The sequence below is a fragment of the Pteropus medius genome, unplaced genomic scaffold (genome assembly GCF_902729225.1).
Source record: "Pteropus medius unplaced genomic scaffold, Ma_sr-lr_union100, whole genome shotgun sequence".
In the NCBI taxonomy this organism is placed as follows: Eukaryota; Metazoa; Chordata; class Mammalia; order Chiroptera; family Pteropodidae; genus Pteropus; species Pteropus medius.
Window position 1 is genome coordinate 15,116,668 of NW_024340692.1, and position 17,307 is coordinate 15,133,974.

Genomic DNA, 17,307 nt, shown 5'->3' on the forward strand with positions numbered 1-17,307 from the left:
CCTATACAGCACCCCAAAATGCTTTCAAAATAAAGGGGAGAAGAGCTCTGGTTTTCAGTGTTTTGTGGTGGTCATCCATCAAACCAGAACGGCATCTTCTCCAAGTGAGAATGAGAGAATTCACTTCTACATCCTGAATGCAAAGCTACTGACCTTATTATTAGGAGCATCAGCTCTCATAAATTGAATGTTTTCTCTGCCAGGTGCCATGCTAAGCACTTTATTTACTTCCCATGCTGTAGACTGTTTCATTTTCACTTTGTTTTTAATGGGATTCTCCATTATCATCCCTGCTCATCTCAGGCTCATGGGCAGGTAACAATCACATGCAAGGAGCACTCTCTTACACGTAGTAGGCACTCAGTATCTGTTGAAAAAATAAATGGATAAAGGGATTGAATTAACTCTATTCTTGAACAATAAATTCTATGTCTTTCTGAATGCAGCCTCAAAAATTGGCCATGCACGTTTCTCAAGGAATGTCTCATTTAACTGACACCTTGATTCCGGATCTGCACACTAGTAAATAGCTTTTACATCAAGTTTCGCTTCTTAGAGATCTTCTTTCCACAAGTAGAAATGACATAAACCAAGATCATCTCCTTATTTTATTTTTTTCTAGTCCTTAGCATGCTACATTAACCTGACAAAGCTTAATCTTGTGTTCATTTCACAATACATTTCATGCAGTTCACAGCTGTGAATGGTTTTACATTGACATTACACATGTTTAAATTCAGCCATGTGAAAAGAATAATTCTTAATGGAGTTTGTCTCAGAAAACTGTCCAAGCTTAAATAAGCATGTGAGCAGTTCACTCTATTCTTAAGTGCAGTCTCTCTTTAAAATGCAAGAAGGATTTTTAGCCTAAGAATATATCGTCCCTGTTTATAGTCCATTTGCAACCGAACTACTTCCTTTAGTTTTCACATATCCTGAAGAATCCTCTTTTACAAAACTGCATTCAAGTATACTATTTTATTGAACATTCCAGGATGAGTTTAGGAGCAAGGCTGACCTTCAGCTTTACATTCCCAAATAAATCTTCCATAGAGCCAGCTTTCCCAAGACTATTCTTATCATCAGACTCTCTTTTACAATAAACATTCAGCACTAAAGCCACAGAGCAGAGCTATTTGGCATTTTCCAGTGAAGTGCAAGAAATTAAATAAGTTATGTTTTTATTGCTAAGGTATAGAATCAAGCACAGTCACTTTGTCAAACAGAAAGAAAGGGTACACAGCGGATGTGGCTTCTCTTCAGGGAGACCCTCAGGGTTCAAATGCACAGAAAATGTCATTTGGTCACCTCCCATCTGGCACCACTTTAAGATGATGTGTTGAGTATTCTAGAGTCTGAGGAGTCGGACCTCTCATCATAGTCATCCTCAGTGTAAATGGACTGCTTTGACACAATTGGACACCCATCATCAGGGATGGAGATCCGAGGGTCTTCGGGGGCACGAGTGGGGAGGACAGGTGAGCTTCTGAAGACGCTGGTAGAGTTACTGGGAAAAGGGCTGACGTACTGGGACCTCAGCTGGTACTGCTGCTGCAGTGTCATGGTGTTCCACAGGGTGACATCGTTGGGCAAAAAGGGGCTTGACTGGTTTCTCGCCAAAGTATTCCTCAGCATCAGAGGGTACCTGGGCGGCTGGGGGAAAGGGTGCTGCAGGGGCACGGCCAAAGGGTTGGGGACCACGTTACCAGAGTCAGTGGAAAACCGCAACGTGTCTGGAACTCTGAAGGCTGATCCCACAGACCATTTGGAGGAGGAGATGGGGTAGGAGCTCAAGGTGTGTTCGAAGATGTGCCCGTTGGAGGGCAGCACAAGACTCTCGGGCTCTGTGGAAGTTCGGTCAGCTGTTGAGACGGAGGACCGGCTGGAGAGCAGGACCTCCACGGCGCTCACCAGGTCCCCCCCACAGCCCTTCAGGATCAGCTCAAGCACTGTGGGCTTCTGGTTGGGGAATATTTTTTTTAACACTTCCAGAGGTGGCCTGTTGGCTTTCAAGCTGAAGGGCAGAGAAACAGTGCCCGAGGGGCCTTCGATCAGGAGGTGATTCTGTTCCCCATGGTATTTGGGACTGCCAGGGTGGCTCTCAGAGTTGCCTCCGTTTTTCTGGACCGCATACCCGCCTTCATCCACCGACACTATCTCGGGGCTCTCAGGTGTAAAGCAGCCCTTACTCTTTGCCACATCTGGGGAGCTCCTCTGGTCGGTGTCTTTGTCACTAAAGGTCTCTGTGTTGTCTGCCGTGCTGCTGTCCCCAAGTCGCTCTTCAGTCAAATCTGGAAGCAGAGAACAGCTGGGTTAATCCTCTGCTGGTGTGCATAAAGGGGAGCAGATGTGCTCAGGAGAGAGCCCTGCACAGGCTTTCTGGAATGGGAAATGCATCTCAGTGGGTTAGAACATACCGCAAGCCGTAAAAAAACAAAAATCCAAACTATGTCATTGGCAAACAGCAAAAACAAAACAAAACAGAAAATCCTGTCTATAACACCTTAGAAACCACAGTGATGTCCCATAATGGTGTGTGCAGGGAAGCCTGCCTAAAACATGCCAGCAGCGTGATGCCTAGACCCACAGACGATGTGGCTGTCTGGCAGTATGATCTAAGTAAAGACTCTCTACGGGCTGGGGATAAACACAGCACAGGGAAGAACAGCACAGGGCTCCTCTTTTGCAAATAAGGTGGCCAGTATAGTCTAAGGACATCATCGGCCAGTGCACAACCCGTATATACTATGGGAAATTTTAATATTTTAAATCCATTTTCCCATATTTGTGTTAAATATGTCTTGTGAAATAGTCTTCGATATGTTTCAACAGGATACCATGTACAATAACTAGTGATATAATTGCCAGAGTGAAAGAAAAAAGCCTTTATACATTGAAATCTTTCTTCAAGAGCCACCTGAGGGGCTGGCAGACTTGGTTGTCTATAACTCGCATTAAAGGGCAAGCAAAACCAGCTGTGCATTCCAGATGGTGGGCCAGGTTGCGGAAGAGGAAGAAGGAAATGGCTGGAGAGAGTCTGTGAAACTGCACAGGGAGCATGACCCATCGATGAGACAATGCATCCATAACTCCAGGACCTGGGGTGCAAGAGGGAGATGTGTTTTCATAAACTGTTTTATTAGTAAAGTTCATGGAAAGGAATTAAAGAAACCTTCTTGAATTATTTTTAAAGAAGAGAGAGAAAAAGAAAAGCTTCCCAAGTAAAGCAGAGATTTACTATGGAGTAAACCAGTTGCAAATTTGACATTTTGACCTAAGACATTACCCCCAAAAGTGCTAATATTACAGTGCTAAGCAGGCAGAAAGGAGGAAGTAAGACTGGTTTGCTTGCAGAAGTAAATTCTAATAGGCCTTCATAATAAAGGAACATATTCTTTATTAACAAGCTATATGCAAGTAGATTTTTATCCCTCTTAAAACACATAGTGGCTGTGTCTACTCAAAGCCAGTGTAACTGATCTAAAGATGAAAATTATTAATGACCCATTTGTCAGGTTGTAAACAATCGGTTTGCCTGTGTTTTCTTACTTCCCTGCCTGAATAGCCTCATTGTCGGCTTCTCTGTGGGCACACCTGATTACGTGTAGATAGCCGGCTGGTGAAATTTCATCAAAGTAGCTTCTAAAATCCATCTCCTCCTATTTGTTGTTGTTTATTTTAAAAGACTTAAACAAAGGCCCATTTATGAACATTCTTCTAATATGGCTGTATCTTAAATATAACTGAAAAACAAACTTTGGTTCTTCACAAAGCAATAAATATATGCCAAGCATAAATACTTTTTAAAAATATTCTTACATTAGATCAGTGCAACTTTCAATCATAAGTCTGATATGAATTCATATTTATCCCAAATTTGCATATTAAGTAAACTGCTTTTTTTTTCCAATATAAAACATAACGTTTCCATATGGAGCTCATTTGCAGCCTACACATGTTAAGCCATCTTTGCTTTCTATAACAACTCTGGGATACACAAAAGACCTATTTCTGATAGAGAAATTTGACGTATTCTCTCCTGCAACTTCCTAGAACTGTGGACCCAGCTTTCATCTCCTAAGTTAATGTGGTATTTGTCTTTGATCCAAAAGAGAAAACAGCAATGAAAAAAGCTTTTATAGGTTCATATTCTAGTCAGCTAGACCTATCTAAATTTTCCGGACTCATGACGCCATACATACCTCCTGGTTATTCCTCTATTATTAAACACCTGAAAATGAGTGGACAGTGAGGGCATGTTAATTGGGCACTGAACTGAACACACAACTGGATTTTGGCCCCTGCTTAATAGTTTGGGAAAACGAGTCAAATACTCTCCATGAGCAAATACGGACATAAAATAATGTTTTAAATACTATGTACCTCAATGCAGTTTCTTATTTCCTTAATTTTATTGTTTTCATTATCTGTTATTATCGGTATCAAGTATTTGTGTTCCTGTAATGTGCAAGACACTGAGGGACACAGAATAAATGGTGGAAAATACAAGTAAGTGTGAGACTTGCCCCTAATTTGTGGAACTTATTATCAAGTTGAGGAGATAAGACTCAAGAAAAAAGCAAACGCAGCTAGACAGAATTTGCTAAGCAGCAAATATAATACACATTGTAAACAAATGTGATAGTAGCATTATCCACAATAGCCGAAAGGTGAATGCAATCCAAGCATTCATAGATGGATAAATAGATAAATAACATGTTCTATACATACAATGGAATAGTATCCAGCCTCAGAAAGGAACAAAAAATTCTGACAAATACTACAACATGGATGAGTCTTGAAAACATGCTAAGTGAAATAAGCCAGTCACAAAAAGACAAATATGTATGGTTCCATTTATATGAGGTAACTAGAATAATTGAATTCATAGAGATAGAAAACAGAATGGTGGTTACCAGGGGCTGGAGGAGGTGGAATGGGGACTTATTGTTTAATGGGTACAGTTTCAGTTTGAGATGATGAAAAAGTTCTGGAAATGGATAATGGCGATGGCAGCACAACATTGTAAATGTACTTAATGCCACTACATTGTACCCTTAAAATGGTTGAAATAGTAAATTTTATGTTATATATATTTTCCCACAATAAAAAAGAGGAAATATGATACACAGTATCACAGCCATAAAGAGATTTTGTTTAAAATAAGAAGAACTGGCCCTTTTAGTAATTAAAGGGTATAGTATAAGTACAGCTAAATGGCTCAAAACTTAGCTATTTTTAAAAGAAAGTGTGAACCTAAAAATAGCTTCCTATTTTAAAAGGCAAATTTTTCTCACCCTGGATGAGTCCCCAACATTGAAAACATGTGAAGAGTATGTTTTGGGGTCCATCAACCAAATCCACTATTCCACAGAACACTTCAGGCTCTGTGATTCAAAGGGGAACTATGGAATGCTATTCTGGCTAATCTGATCTATCCACCATTATGAAAATGAGTCATTTTTTTTTTTCCAAAATGGCAAAGGATATACTGTATCTATCAATTGGATATGAGATGGCATAAGTCTGATAATACAAAATTCCACTGTCGTACCTGATTTCCTGTTCTACAGAACAGGCCACAGTGGAATCCTACATGGGTACTAACTTGTTAACCTACTGTGAACCTCTAGATTGCAAAAGCCTCTTTCTTATTTTCTCACGCTCCCCTTTTCCTCTGCTACTATGTCTTGCCCAGTGCGGCACGCACTTCTGATTACTTCTCAAGGAGTGGTATACTGTGTTGATTCACCCACTCTCTCTGCAGGTTTCCGGGCTGATCAGCCTCTCCAAATGGGATTCTAGGCTATGGCCAAAAAGTAAGAAAAGCTAACAAGATGTCACAGACATCTAATCTACAAATTCAGAACATTTTAACCGTTTATATTGTGTTCAAAGAGAAGACAGAAGATGTTGAAAGAAGCAACGAGTGGGATGCACCTATGGCATCCATACACCTACGTAGCACATAAAGTCCTGCACGGGGTGTTAGGTGAGCAGAATCCCAATCAACCATCAAGGCTATTGGGGTTTAAAAACTGGGTAAGAAAAGATTAGCCTCTCAGCTTGCATCAAGAATAACTCCCTGCCCTTCATTAATGTCTGAAAGCAGAATATACAGCCCCTGCAATTTTGTGGCACTATGATGTCTAGTTTAGTTGTATTGTTGTACCTAAACTAGATGTATTATAAATTATTCTATTATAAACACAGACTTTCGCAAGTAATTATAGAGAGTGAGTTTTGAGCTTAGTGATAAAGTGTAATTTAATAACAGGTGTTTCTTTACATCTTTAGATTTTTCCTTAAATGAATTTTATAAATTGTTCATGTTGGTTTAAAACACAAAGGGCTTTCTAGATATAGAAATGTGAAACTGCCAACTAACAAAATAAAAAGGGACCTACTCACCAAATGCTTTACCCTCTTTCTTCTTGAAACTGACACTCTAATTCCTAGAACATAAGAGTAAGAGTGTATTCCAACTGATAATATTTTTACCCCTAGTATATGGGTGTAGAAAGCCAAAACTACTAGACAAAAAAGTACAAAGAAATAAATTTCATCCGATATTACAAACCACCCATTGGTTTGTAATAACCTAATCTGCTGTTTCTAATGCTTAAACATATAGATATTTTTTAAATCTTACTAAATGTTCACTCTTCAATTTCATATTTTTAATGATATAGAAACACTCATAGCCACCCCTGAAATAAACTTTTCTCTAGGGTAAAGGTTTTTAAAAGATGATATTCAGTTAAGAAGTAAATTTTTTCTATGGGTAATAACGATATATTCAAGATAGATAAAAGACTTTAAGTGGAGAAAATGAATACTCGCCCAAAAGTGATTTCTGATCTAAAAATTACAGTTTGCAAAATCTAAATTTCTTTAGAGAATTTTTTTGTGTGAAAATGCAGTCAAATAAAAAAAAATTCTAGGTATTCATTTCAAATATTTTGAGAAAGCCTACCCTGTATATGAAACAAACATTCTGCTTAAGACACATAAACATGGAAAATCTTTCTGACTTAAATGTGGTGAGTTTTATTCATTTTATCCAATTATATCTACAAAAACAAAATATACCTTACATCCAGAATGAAAATAAAAATCCTGTCATAGAGAGAAATGTTTCGTAGCCCAAGTCACTAGATGTTTTTCTTCTTTTGAAATCATGTGAGGCATTCTGAAACATGGATTGCCATGTCCTCATCTGTTCACTTGAGCTTTGGGGACCACATCTCTAAATAACTGTTCCCTGATGGGTCATTTTCAAAGCACACAAATCTAAGAGCAGTGGCAGGGAAGGAGGTCAAACAGGACCAGGACCAGGACCAGGACCGGTCTGAAGCAGATGAGACGAATGCACAGTCAGAATTCTAACAGGAGACAGGCTTTTGGCAATTTCTGTTATCTTTATATCAAACTAGAGGTGCAGAATCATAAAGAAATGAATGGCTAACACCCTGAAGTACAGCAGAAAATGAAAGTCAGTCTGAAATCTTTTCTTCCTGAGGGGAAAAGAAAACTTGTGAAAAGTAAAAATACATACTCACCCTTTTCTTTTAAAAAATCATTAACGACATTGGCTTAATAATGTATGAAGCATCAAGATGGTTCCTTGGTACTAATATTTTTGGAGGATGTTTGTATATAAACCAACTGGACTAAAGGAAGTATGGTTTGCAACTATGGACTTCATATGTCCCACACAAATTTAGTTTTGACATTTTCTTGACTCAGAAAGGAACACTTTTTAAGAAGCAAGGAGAGAATTACCTATAAAAGTACACGTTTACTTGGTACTTATAAAAATGCAGCTGTCTACTCATTCTTCCATCTCTTTAACAAATATCCTTAAATTCTTCACTATGTGCCCAGGCATTGTACTAGGTAAGGTTATACTGAGATGATCAAAAGCATTGCTTCTTGGCCACCGAAGGTTTGCAGTTTACTAACTAATCTTTTGCAAAATTTTCAAATGACCTTTGCAATTGGTCATATTTTACGTCGAAACACAGCAAGTAACTCAAAGGCCAATAGCTGGACATACTATAGTACATTCATTGGAGGGAATATTGTAAACATTCACATATTAAGACTATGGGTACAATAGATATTCATACCGAATTAAACAAAGTAATAATCGGTGTGGAAAAAAGCAGAACACTTATATCAGCTTTGTAAAATTTATGTCTGCCTAGTCATTGGAATCAAAAGAGATTAGAGATTTCATAAAGAACTAATGTTCTGAAATTTAAATTTTTCATAATATAGTTATTCAGTAGTTGATTGTGCTTATTTTTATAGCTACTTAACTATATAATAAAAATTTTTTGAAAAAAAACTCAGATATGTATTAATTTCTCCTTAGTGTTCAGACAAGGGGATGACTCACTAAAGCCATGTAGGACTCTTGGGGAGTGGCACTCAAGGCCTCAAGCTTGGCCATGGGTGCCCATGGATACCCCAGCTCAAGATCCATTCTGGCATCACAGTCACATGGGACTAGACATGAGGGTCCAGGGACCTGAGTGGCTGGGAAGTATAACAGATTAAAAAGCCAGAGAAAGGAGGAAAGCAAGAGGGGAGGAGGGAAGGAGGAGAGGAAGAAAGGGAAAGGGGAGGCAAGCAGGCAGGCAAATAGATTTTTACTGGGCTCTGTTCTCTTGCCTGTCAGGAAGAAGTGCAACATTTCCAGAAAGGGGCTCCAAGTCGCCCAGAGACGTTGATTTATTAAGATTTACTCCCTTTCCCTCTGTAAAGCTGTTAGCAGAAAGTGCTGACTGGCTGCGGCAAAGAATTTCTCATCAATGCTCTTTGATTGTATTTTGCAAACAAAATGCCTGTTGCTTGGTAACATTTCACTTGAGCCTGACCTTCCCCAAAAGTTATTGCTATCAGATTCGATTTACACTGTCCTCCTGTGATTACTGTAATCTTTTAAACCTAGGAGTTCATCCATCAGGGAAAAGAAAAGTTGGTTGTGTAAGCCGAGAGCACTGCTATCCACCAGATTTATAACCTGGAGAAGTGTGTGGGTGGGGGTATATTCTTTCCCGGATGGCAGTGGAACTCTGGTTCCTAGACATAGAAAACACTCTCATTTTTCCTGCCAACCTTGTACTCAGATCACGAGATGTACGCCATCGCCACTCGGAAGCATGCCCTGAGCAGCTCAGGCCCCAAGGAGCGAGAGAAGCTGAGAGTCTCACAGAAGTGACCCCCATCCCAAGGGCCACCAGGGGGTGTGACTGGAGCTGGGAGATGACGGCCTTGGCCTAGGGTTGCCAGATAAAATAACAGGATGCCTGGTTAAATCTGAATTTCATATATGTAATGAAGAATTGTTAACATAAGTATGTTCCATGCAATATTTGGCATCCTGTTTTTTTTTTCCTAACTCTGGCAACCCATAGAAGCTCTCCACACAACACGGAGGGAGTGAGTGGCCTGTAAGGCAATAGTGGGAAAGGCATGGAAAGTCTTGCTCCTCAGGCTCACTGCTTCTGGGCCCTTGCCGAGCCTCTGCAAGTGAGCAAGGAAGCAGACCGCTGCAGCACAGTGCTGGCCTGGGGGCCAGTGCCAGACCAGCCAGACTGGCCGCAAGGAGACAACAGTCCACTATAACTGCTGCCATCAAAAGTGCCTTTCCCAGGATTTTCGTACCTCCATGCGCCCGCCCCCTCCCCCGGCCCCCACCCGCAGAGTGCCCCTGGGTTTCTGTCCCAGGCCGGCTGCTCCCACAGGCACACTGCCCCACACTCACTGCCTTGGGCTTGCAAGGTGGCTTAGGAGCCAAGCACACGAAAATCACCTGGCACCCGAGGAAAAGGCCAGGAACTGTGAATACCGTCTGCATTTCACCTCCTGGAGTCAGCCCTGTGTTAAGGTTTGAAAGAGACCAGTAGTACCATATCGCTTATTCTTTTTCATCTGGGTGGCTTTGTTTTTTACAGCGCAACTCCTGAGTCTGGCCCCTCACCCTAAATCAAGTCGTCTTAAAGCCAGCCCCAGTTTTTTAATTCATGAATAACCGAAGTCTTTCCCACTTTTTCGTTTTCTTCTAGCTTTTAGTTGCAGAAGGTTTCCCAACCCTGCCTGGACCAATGATCCCATAACACTCATAAACTTGTAGGTACATCTGTTTCTCTTTTTTGAAAAAAAAAAAAAAAATGAAGTCAAAATTTAAAATAAGGAAGTAGACAAGACAGGACCCAATCAAGCTGGAGCTGAAAGGCCCAGAGTAAGTATAAAGATGCCAGGAGGTGCGGGGTAGGAGGTAAAATAAAATAAAGGCAGTTTTCCAAAACTCCTAACCTCTCTCCACATAGGTCTCGTTTACACCTTTATAGGAGAAATAAACAGAAAAGATCCTACTTTTCTATTTGATCCTGCTCTCTTATTCCTAACCAAATACAATGTTTTTGATTTCTTTTTCCTTTAAGAACATTTTAAGAACTTGTATATTTATTTTGATGACAGATGTGGACCTAGAAAGAATCTATAGCTACAAATCTTTCTTCTCACAGCCAGAGGTGACCCAGGACACTCTCCTGGGAGAAATGGTGAGGGTATGGGAAGGGAGCCTCAATACAAGAATGTAACTTTAGCTGCTCACCTTGGTCATGACCCTTAACTTTCCTCAGTTCTTGAGCCCACGTCCTGAAAGGCTAGCTTAGCTGGTTAAGGCTGCTGACTCAGATACACTGAGAGCTGAAAGACGTTCACTCTTCCCATGACAGTTTCATGGGGAGAGGGGAGGGAGTTTGAAGAGGACGAAAAGGGAATTAAGCAGAAGAATAAATGAATCAATGGCATATATGTAAAGAAGTTTAAATTAGAATTTGGGGCTCAATTAAAATCTAATAATTCCAGGCCAATCACGGATGGAAATCAAAGAGCAGGGGAAATGCACAACTAAAAAGAAAAAAGAAATGTTTAAATCCATAGGTAGAGTAACAACGTAAGAATATGAAAATTCTCCTTAAAATCATCCCCACATGGAAGGGGATGTTCAACATACTACACAGATAAAATAACCCCCATTCCTTTAAAGACTCTGAAGCATAATTTGAGAGAGAGATTTTTTTCTAGCTACAAAACCAAGTGTGGGTGTTAATGTGTCACTCCCTGAATAGGATTTTTTTTTTTCTCCAATGGTGTTCAGCAATCAGACCTTTCTCTATTGCATGCATTTTCTCAAGATTTTCTGGAGAGGAAAAAAGATTTTTGTGCACCTGCATTTATAGCCAACAAAAAAAAAGCTTGTTTCCACAGCTATGGGCTAAAGAGGCCCTTTGCAAAAAGACCAACCACATTTTAGACAGAGATTACAAAGAAATAGATCTCCATAATTTTCCAGAAGATATTTAGAGATTCCTAATGGTCTGTGAACTTAATAGTTTGAATAGTTTCACTTCTCTAAATGTCCTGAGCTACTTGTCCAGAAGTATCTGATATATTCCTAAATATGCATGGTATGTTACGTACAAATAGACCATAATAAAAACAACTGCAAAAAGGTATAATACAGCAACCACCAGTCTTATCCAGGCAGTTTTCTCTAACTTAAATTCCAAATGGGCTTTCTTACAAAGCAATGCATAGAAATGATCCACTTGTATGCTCGCCTTCCTAACGGAAAACAACTCTTTTCTTTTCCTGCCCATGCCCACCACTGGATTGATGACTGGCTTTAAAAAAGAAAGAAAGAAAGAAAGAACGGAATTATGGGGTCAAACCAATTCAAAGAAGAAAACAAAAATCATAAACACAAATGTGCAAGGTATGCAACATGACCAGCTAGAAACTGAGCCCTTGGTCCCTGAACAGCTCAGTCTCCCAGAGCCATCACTCTGACCTCTCCTTATAGTAAATCCTATTCTTCTTTGCAATTACTTGTTTTCAATTTGGAGGGCTCAGGCTATCCCTGAATACTTAAGAGAGCACCAGGTCTGGTTTGTCCAGTTGAAACTGGGCTCCTTCTTTTATCTTCCCAAACGCTGTATCCTCCTGCTGCAGCTGCTGCTGCTGCTGTGCCTTTCTTCCTGCCCTCACTACCCACTCCCAGAATTGTTTTGGTTTCTTGACTCTTTAGAAACCATGAATTTTGGCTATCCCAAAGAATGGTTTGAAGAGCACAGGATGTGAAAGGAATCCGCTCTTAGACTAGGACCCCAAAACCCAAAGCCCTATTACAGGAGTGCTGCTGGGCAGGTGGCCACCACAAAATGCTACCACTAACAAACTCAGACTCCTGCTCCGGTGCTGGGGGAAATCGAGACCAGGAAACTGGAAACATAAGGGTTAAAAAAAGTTATTAGCAGGGATCAACTTCTAGAACTGAGACAAAACTCTCCTAGTTAACTTTTTCTGACCTAAAGGAGAAAAACAAAATAAACTTACAGAAAACAGATACCTGAGGTGGAAAGCGTTACAGAGAAATGCTTATATCCTATCTTGGATTAAATATCCACAAAATCCATGTTCGGTAAATTCTCTTCTGTCCTTAAAATACCCAGTTCTGCTCTTCACATAAAATGCTCTCAGAGATTCAGGCCTAGAGAGTACAACTGAACAAAAGGGCAGGGGAACTGTGCCTGCCAGGCTTCCTATCAAGTCACCCCCAAAACGAGTGAGTCTGCATTTCCCCAGCTCTACACAGCAGTCTACTGCTCCTGAAAGCTTCTCTCCAGAAGCCAGAAGCTTTTGCAGACCTCCACAAGCTCCTTGGAGGTGTATAAGAGTGGGGGGTGAAGGCAGCTCTACCACAGTTCTACCTACAAGGATCCTGGCTTGCCACCGTCTTCCTTCTCAGAATTCCAGCATACCCCTTAGACTCCTCTCTGAGAAAATGGGCTTTTTTTCCTTTGTACCTTTGCCACAGTGAAAGAGAAATATCAAACTCATGTCCTTTGAATTCCAGAGCCTAAAATTAAAGGAAGACTTGGGCTAGGCAGGACAGCAAGCTTGAGATTCCCCAGGAGAAGAGACTCCACTGGAGTATACAGGCTCTGGAGGCCTAGAGGAAGAAAACATGAAAACAGGGGTTGGGGTGGGGGGATCTTTCCATCTTCAGGGCTCAGGGCAGACCACCCTTTTTAAAACACCACAGAGGGAGAAGAAAAGGGGTGAGGAGAGACAAGAGGAAGCCAGAGAGCCTTTACTCCAAATCTGCAATTTAGCAGAATGAGGCCCAGGCCCGCCTAGAACAGAGAAAGGGCTTTCCAGAGGGTGGCCTTCCTCACTGTAGGTCAAGTGGTCAAGTTTTGTTTGTTTCTTTAAACCACAGAAACAACTCAAGGCAGCCTGAAGAAAGGTGTTAAAGGACCCAAGCAGTTCTGCAAAAGGAGTTGACTGGGATTTCCAGATTCTGGGAATCCTTATTACTACTGCTTCTAAATAAGGCTTCGAAATTTCAACAAACTGCAAGTCTGGAGATCACAGTGCTCTTCTAGACAAGCTTCGGGTTCGCTCCAGTTCCTCCGGGTTCAAGAAGCACGCCCAGCTCAGAGTCAGCTAAGCCTTGGGCCTTGGCTCCGTCCCTGCACCTACCCGTCCCAACCTCCAAATTCAAGGCTCTATAAAACCCGCTACCGGGAAAACTTTGCCGCACGGTGGTGTGTATGCCCGCGTGGATTTTAATATGGTCCTGTCTCAGTGTCTTTATTTACCCGCTGAAACGAGCAAGTTCCCCTTTAACCTGGGAGTGACACTTGGCGAGCCCGTTGCAGTCCCGCCGTTTGGCTTGCCCGAGGTGCATTTCCGCGGGCGCCCGGGTTTTACCGCCGGATCCAGACTGATGGCTTGCTCTACGCGGAGAGTAAAAACCGGATTGGCGGAGTTTGGGGAGGAAGGCCCGGCCAGACCCGCTTTCCTAAACTTGCCTCCGGGCCTCCCAGGCAGAGCCCCGGAACTCCGAAGTGCTTTCAGCCTCATGCAGGACCCGGGCTCCCGCCTCGCGGAAGCTCTTACCTGGCTTGGCGAGCGGTGCCTGCAGCGCCCCGGGCTGGGGCTCGGCGGCCCAGCGTAGCGCGGCGGCCGCAGCCAACTCCACGGCGGGACGCGACGGCGGCGGCGGCGGCGGCTGAGATGGCTGCGAGGTAGGCGGCGGCGGGGCGGCGTCCCCCGACGGCTGGGGTCCCGGCAGGGCGCGCAGCGAGTCGGGGATGAGACTCTCGAGGCTCTCGTTGGCCTGCTGCCGGCGCAGCGCCACCTGCGCCGCCATGACCCGCTGCCGCTCGATGATGAGGATGCACTTCTCACAGGTGCAGTCCTTGAAGCGGCAATAGCGCTTGTGGCCCTTGAGCCAAGACAGCACGCCGTGGTTGCGGCAGCGCGCGCACTTGGGCGTGCGCTGCAGGGGCGCCCGCGGCGGCTGCGACACCGGGCCGCCCATGTACAGATAGGGGGAGCCGTAGCCGTTCATGCCCTGGGCTCCCGGAAGAGCTGGCGGGCTGGCGGCGGGAGCGGGCCAGGGGGCGCTGGATGGCGGCGCTGGGAAGCTGGTTCAGAGGAGGCCTCCGGCGGCTTGGCCCTTGGTTCCGCAGCCCTGGCGGCCGCGTGCGCCCTGGGATGGCCCAAGGAACAGCAGCCGTATTTACGGCTCCCACGGCGTCCGCAGCCTCAGCCTCCCGCTGGTACGCCAGCAATCCCACGCCGGTCGAGCCTCTTCCAGCCGCTGCTTTGGCCAGCACGTCCTCCCTCGCCGAGGCGCTGCGGCGGCTGCAAGGAGCCGGCAAGAGCGCTGGTTAAGGTCTGAGCCAGCTGGTCTGCAGCTCCCGCGCGCGCAGCCGGGGCCCAGCACCTCCTCCACTGCCCTCCCCCCACTCCTGCTCCCTCCCACTGCCACCCCCACCCCCAGGGTCCCGGTCTCCTTGCACTCCCCACCCCACGCCTTCCTCCTTCCTCGCGCCCTTCGGGTACCAACGCATCACCTTCCTTGCCACCTGCAGCCAGGCCGCTCTCGCGGGGGCGCTCACGGCCCCCCTCCTCCAAGCTCTGCGCTTCCTCTACCCCGGGCGGGAGGGAATGCGGCGCTCCGGGACGCAGCGGTGCACACGGGGCGGAGAAGGGGAGGACCGGCGGGGTGAGCGTGGCGAGCGAGGTGGCTTCTTCCCTTCGCTCCTTTCCCCTCCCTCCAGGCCTGATTTAGCGACACCCAGCCTGAGGCTGCTTTCCCAGCACTTGGCTGAGGAAACTCAGCTCCACGAGAACCGGAGCCTACTGGGAGCGTTGCGGGTGCACTCGGGACCCGGCATGAACCCAGAGGGTTTTAAGTTGGGGCGGGCCAGGCCCCACGGCCACTGGGAGTAGGGTAGTAAAATTGGTTTGGGAAATTTGGACTCTTTATTTCCTTTTGCAACATTTTAAAAAATAACCTTAATCTTGCAGAAAAAAAATAAACATTTTTGAAGACCTGCTGACCCAAGGATGACAATCTATTTTGCAGGCACAGTCCACCCTCTCTGGCGCCGAGTTTATTTCTTTGTCCACCTCCCCATGTTTTAATTAAAAAACAACGACAACAACAAAAACAGCTCAGTCTTGAAAGGCAGGGGAAGCACTCGTGTGGAGGATTTGTGTAAGTGCTGGGTCTAAACTTTCAGAGTAGACGAGGAAGCCACGATAGCGCCCCAAAAGTTTCTGGATATTATCTCCCCTCTGCCCAACAGCCATTGAACCGTTAAATGGAGGTTTTGCGTCACGCAGTTGAAATCTCCACGGACTCAATGACAGCCATGGATAAAGGATGGAACCAATCTTCTCCCCCACCTCCAAATGTCTTTGGGTAGGGTGAGAGGGGGTTCTTGCACAAGATGACAGCATAAAAGTTCGTTTAAACTGATATTTGTTTCTAATGTCCTTAAAGTATCGGTTTGGCCTAATGCAGACTTACCGCCACAAACGCACAGGGACGACTAACCCCCACCCCACCTCGCAATCCAAGAAAACAAAAAATTAAAACATAGTTGGATACAGCGGCGCAGGGAAGCACAGTGGTTTAGTACGAAGCAGGGGAGATGACAGTCCCGGAGCTGAGTCCGCATGATCCTCCTGAGTGTAGACACTAAGCTCATCTCTGGGCTATCTGGGCTAATCGAATGCGAGACGGGAGCGTAGATGAGTCTGCTGCTATGGTCAACCTTTTCGCTGCACAGCTGTCTTTGTCCCCTCAGGGAGGCTGCTTTTCTCTGCCCTGGAAGCAAACAATTAACCAGAAAATGGCCCTCTGTGTTGCCTGTGAATTCACCTAAAGCACCTGCAAGAGTTCTACTGGCCAACTCTCCTCCTAGAAGGGTGATTCTGGGAGGGGAGGAGGGTTAAAAAGGGAACCTGGTTGTGTGCGTTTCTCTTGAATCCCTTAGCTGCCCTCGCCCCAGGTTCAGACCTGTTTGAGAGTTCGAGGTTGCTGGATGTTGACCTGGTGAGGTGTGAGCAGGAAACTCTTGCACAAGAGTGCTAACCCTAGTAGGCGTCCCTTCAAAGCCGTCTGGGGCTGGGACCCCTAAGTCTTCGTCTTTCCTCTTACGTGCCCCAGCCCTCAACACCACCACTTCAATCCCTCTACTCCTCCCATCTTTGCCAGGAAAGCAAGCCCTAAAACAATGCAACTATAAGGAACTTCATAAACTTTCTTGGGACTGGAGGCAGAGTTCACCCGCAGGCCGGTGGGCCAGAGTCCGGAAAGTTGGGAGTTGGCAGGGAGTGCTCCACGTGACAGAAGCAGAAGGCCTAGAATGACACTGAATCTGGGAATGTTTGCGCTGAAATCTCTAAGTCCCTTGGGAACACAGGGACCACGGACTTCTTTCAAAGCTAATGTCTCCTCATTTTCTCCAAATAGCGAAACTGGAAGTAGAAAAACTTGGAAGTAAAGCGTATTTTTTAAGGAAAGCAGCAGAGTTCTGCACCAGTTTTTTTGGGGGGGGCGGTAGATTCCTACTGGCAAAGCAACCTCTTTCCTCCCTGGGTCACCTAGCCACCCTATCCCTTTGCCACTCAAACAGTCTGGCATTATTTGGTCCCGGGGCCCCATTTCACTCCAGTGCACATCGGGGGCTGAGATCTAAATACTCATTTGATATAGCGCAATAATCCTTTTCTCATATTTGATGGGAATGTTTTCCATATCCCAGTATTTGACAACATCTCCCTATAGGGACAGGTTTGTATTTATGTTGGTAAAATGTCCCCTGCCTCAAAGTCTATTGTAACCCAACACCTGACAACCTCGAATCCCATTTCTGTTTGCAGAAAGGGTTTATTCAAGCACATAATGGGATCCCAGCAGAAAGC

The 17,307-nt window shown here is 44.4% G+C and overlaps 1 protein-coding gene across 1 annotated transcript; it reads right to left on the minus strand.

Annotated features, from left to right (window-relative positions):
• Nucleotides 1-595: 595 nt before the first annotated feature.
• DMRT3 (doublesex and mab-3 related transcription factor 3) lies at nt 596-14,475 on the minus strand. Its single transcript, XM_039888023.1, has 2 exons — nt 13,984-14,475; nt 596-2,291 (listed from the first exon to the last, which is right to left on the minus strand). The coding sequence occupies exons 1-2, from the start codon at nt 14,435-14,437 to the stop codon at nt 1,327-1,329; spliced, it is 1,419 nt and encodes a 472-aa protein (XP_039743957.1). The 5' UTR covers nt 14,438-14,475; the 3' UTR covers nt 596-1,326.
• Between the last annotated feature and the right edge of the window lie 2,832 nt (nt 14,476-17,307).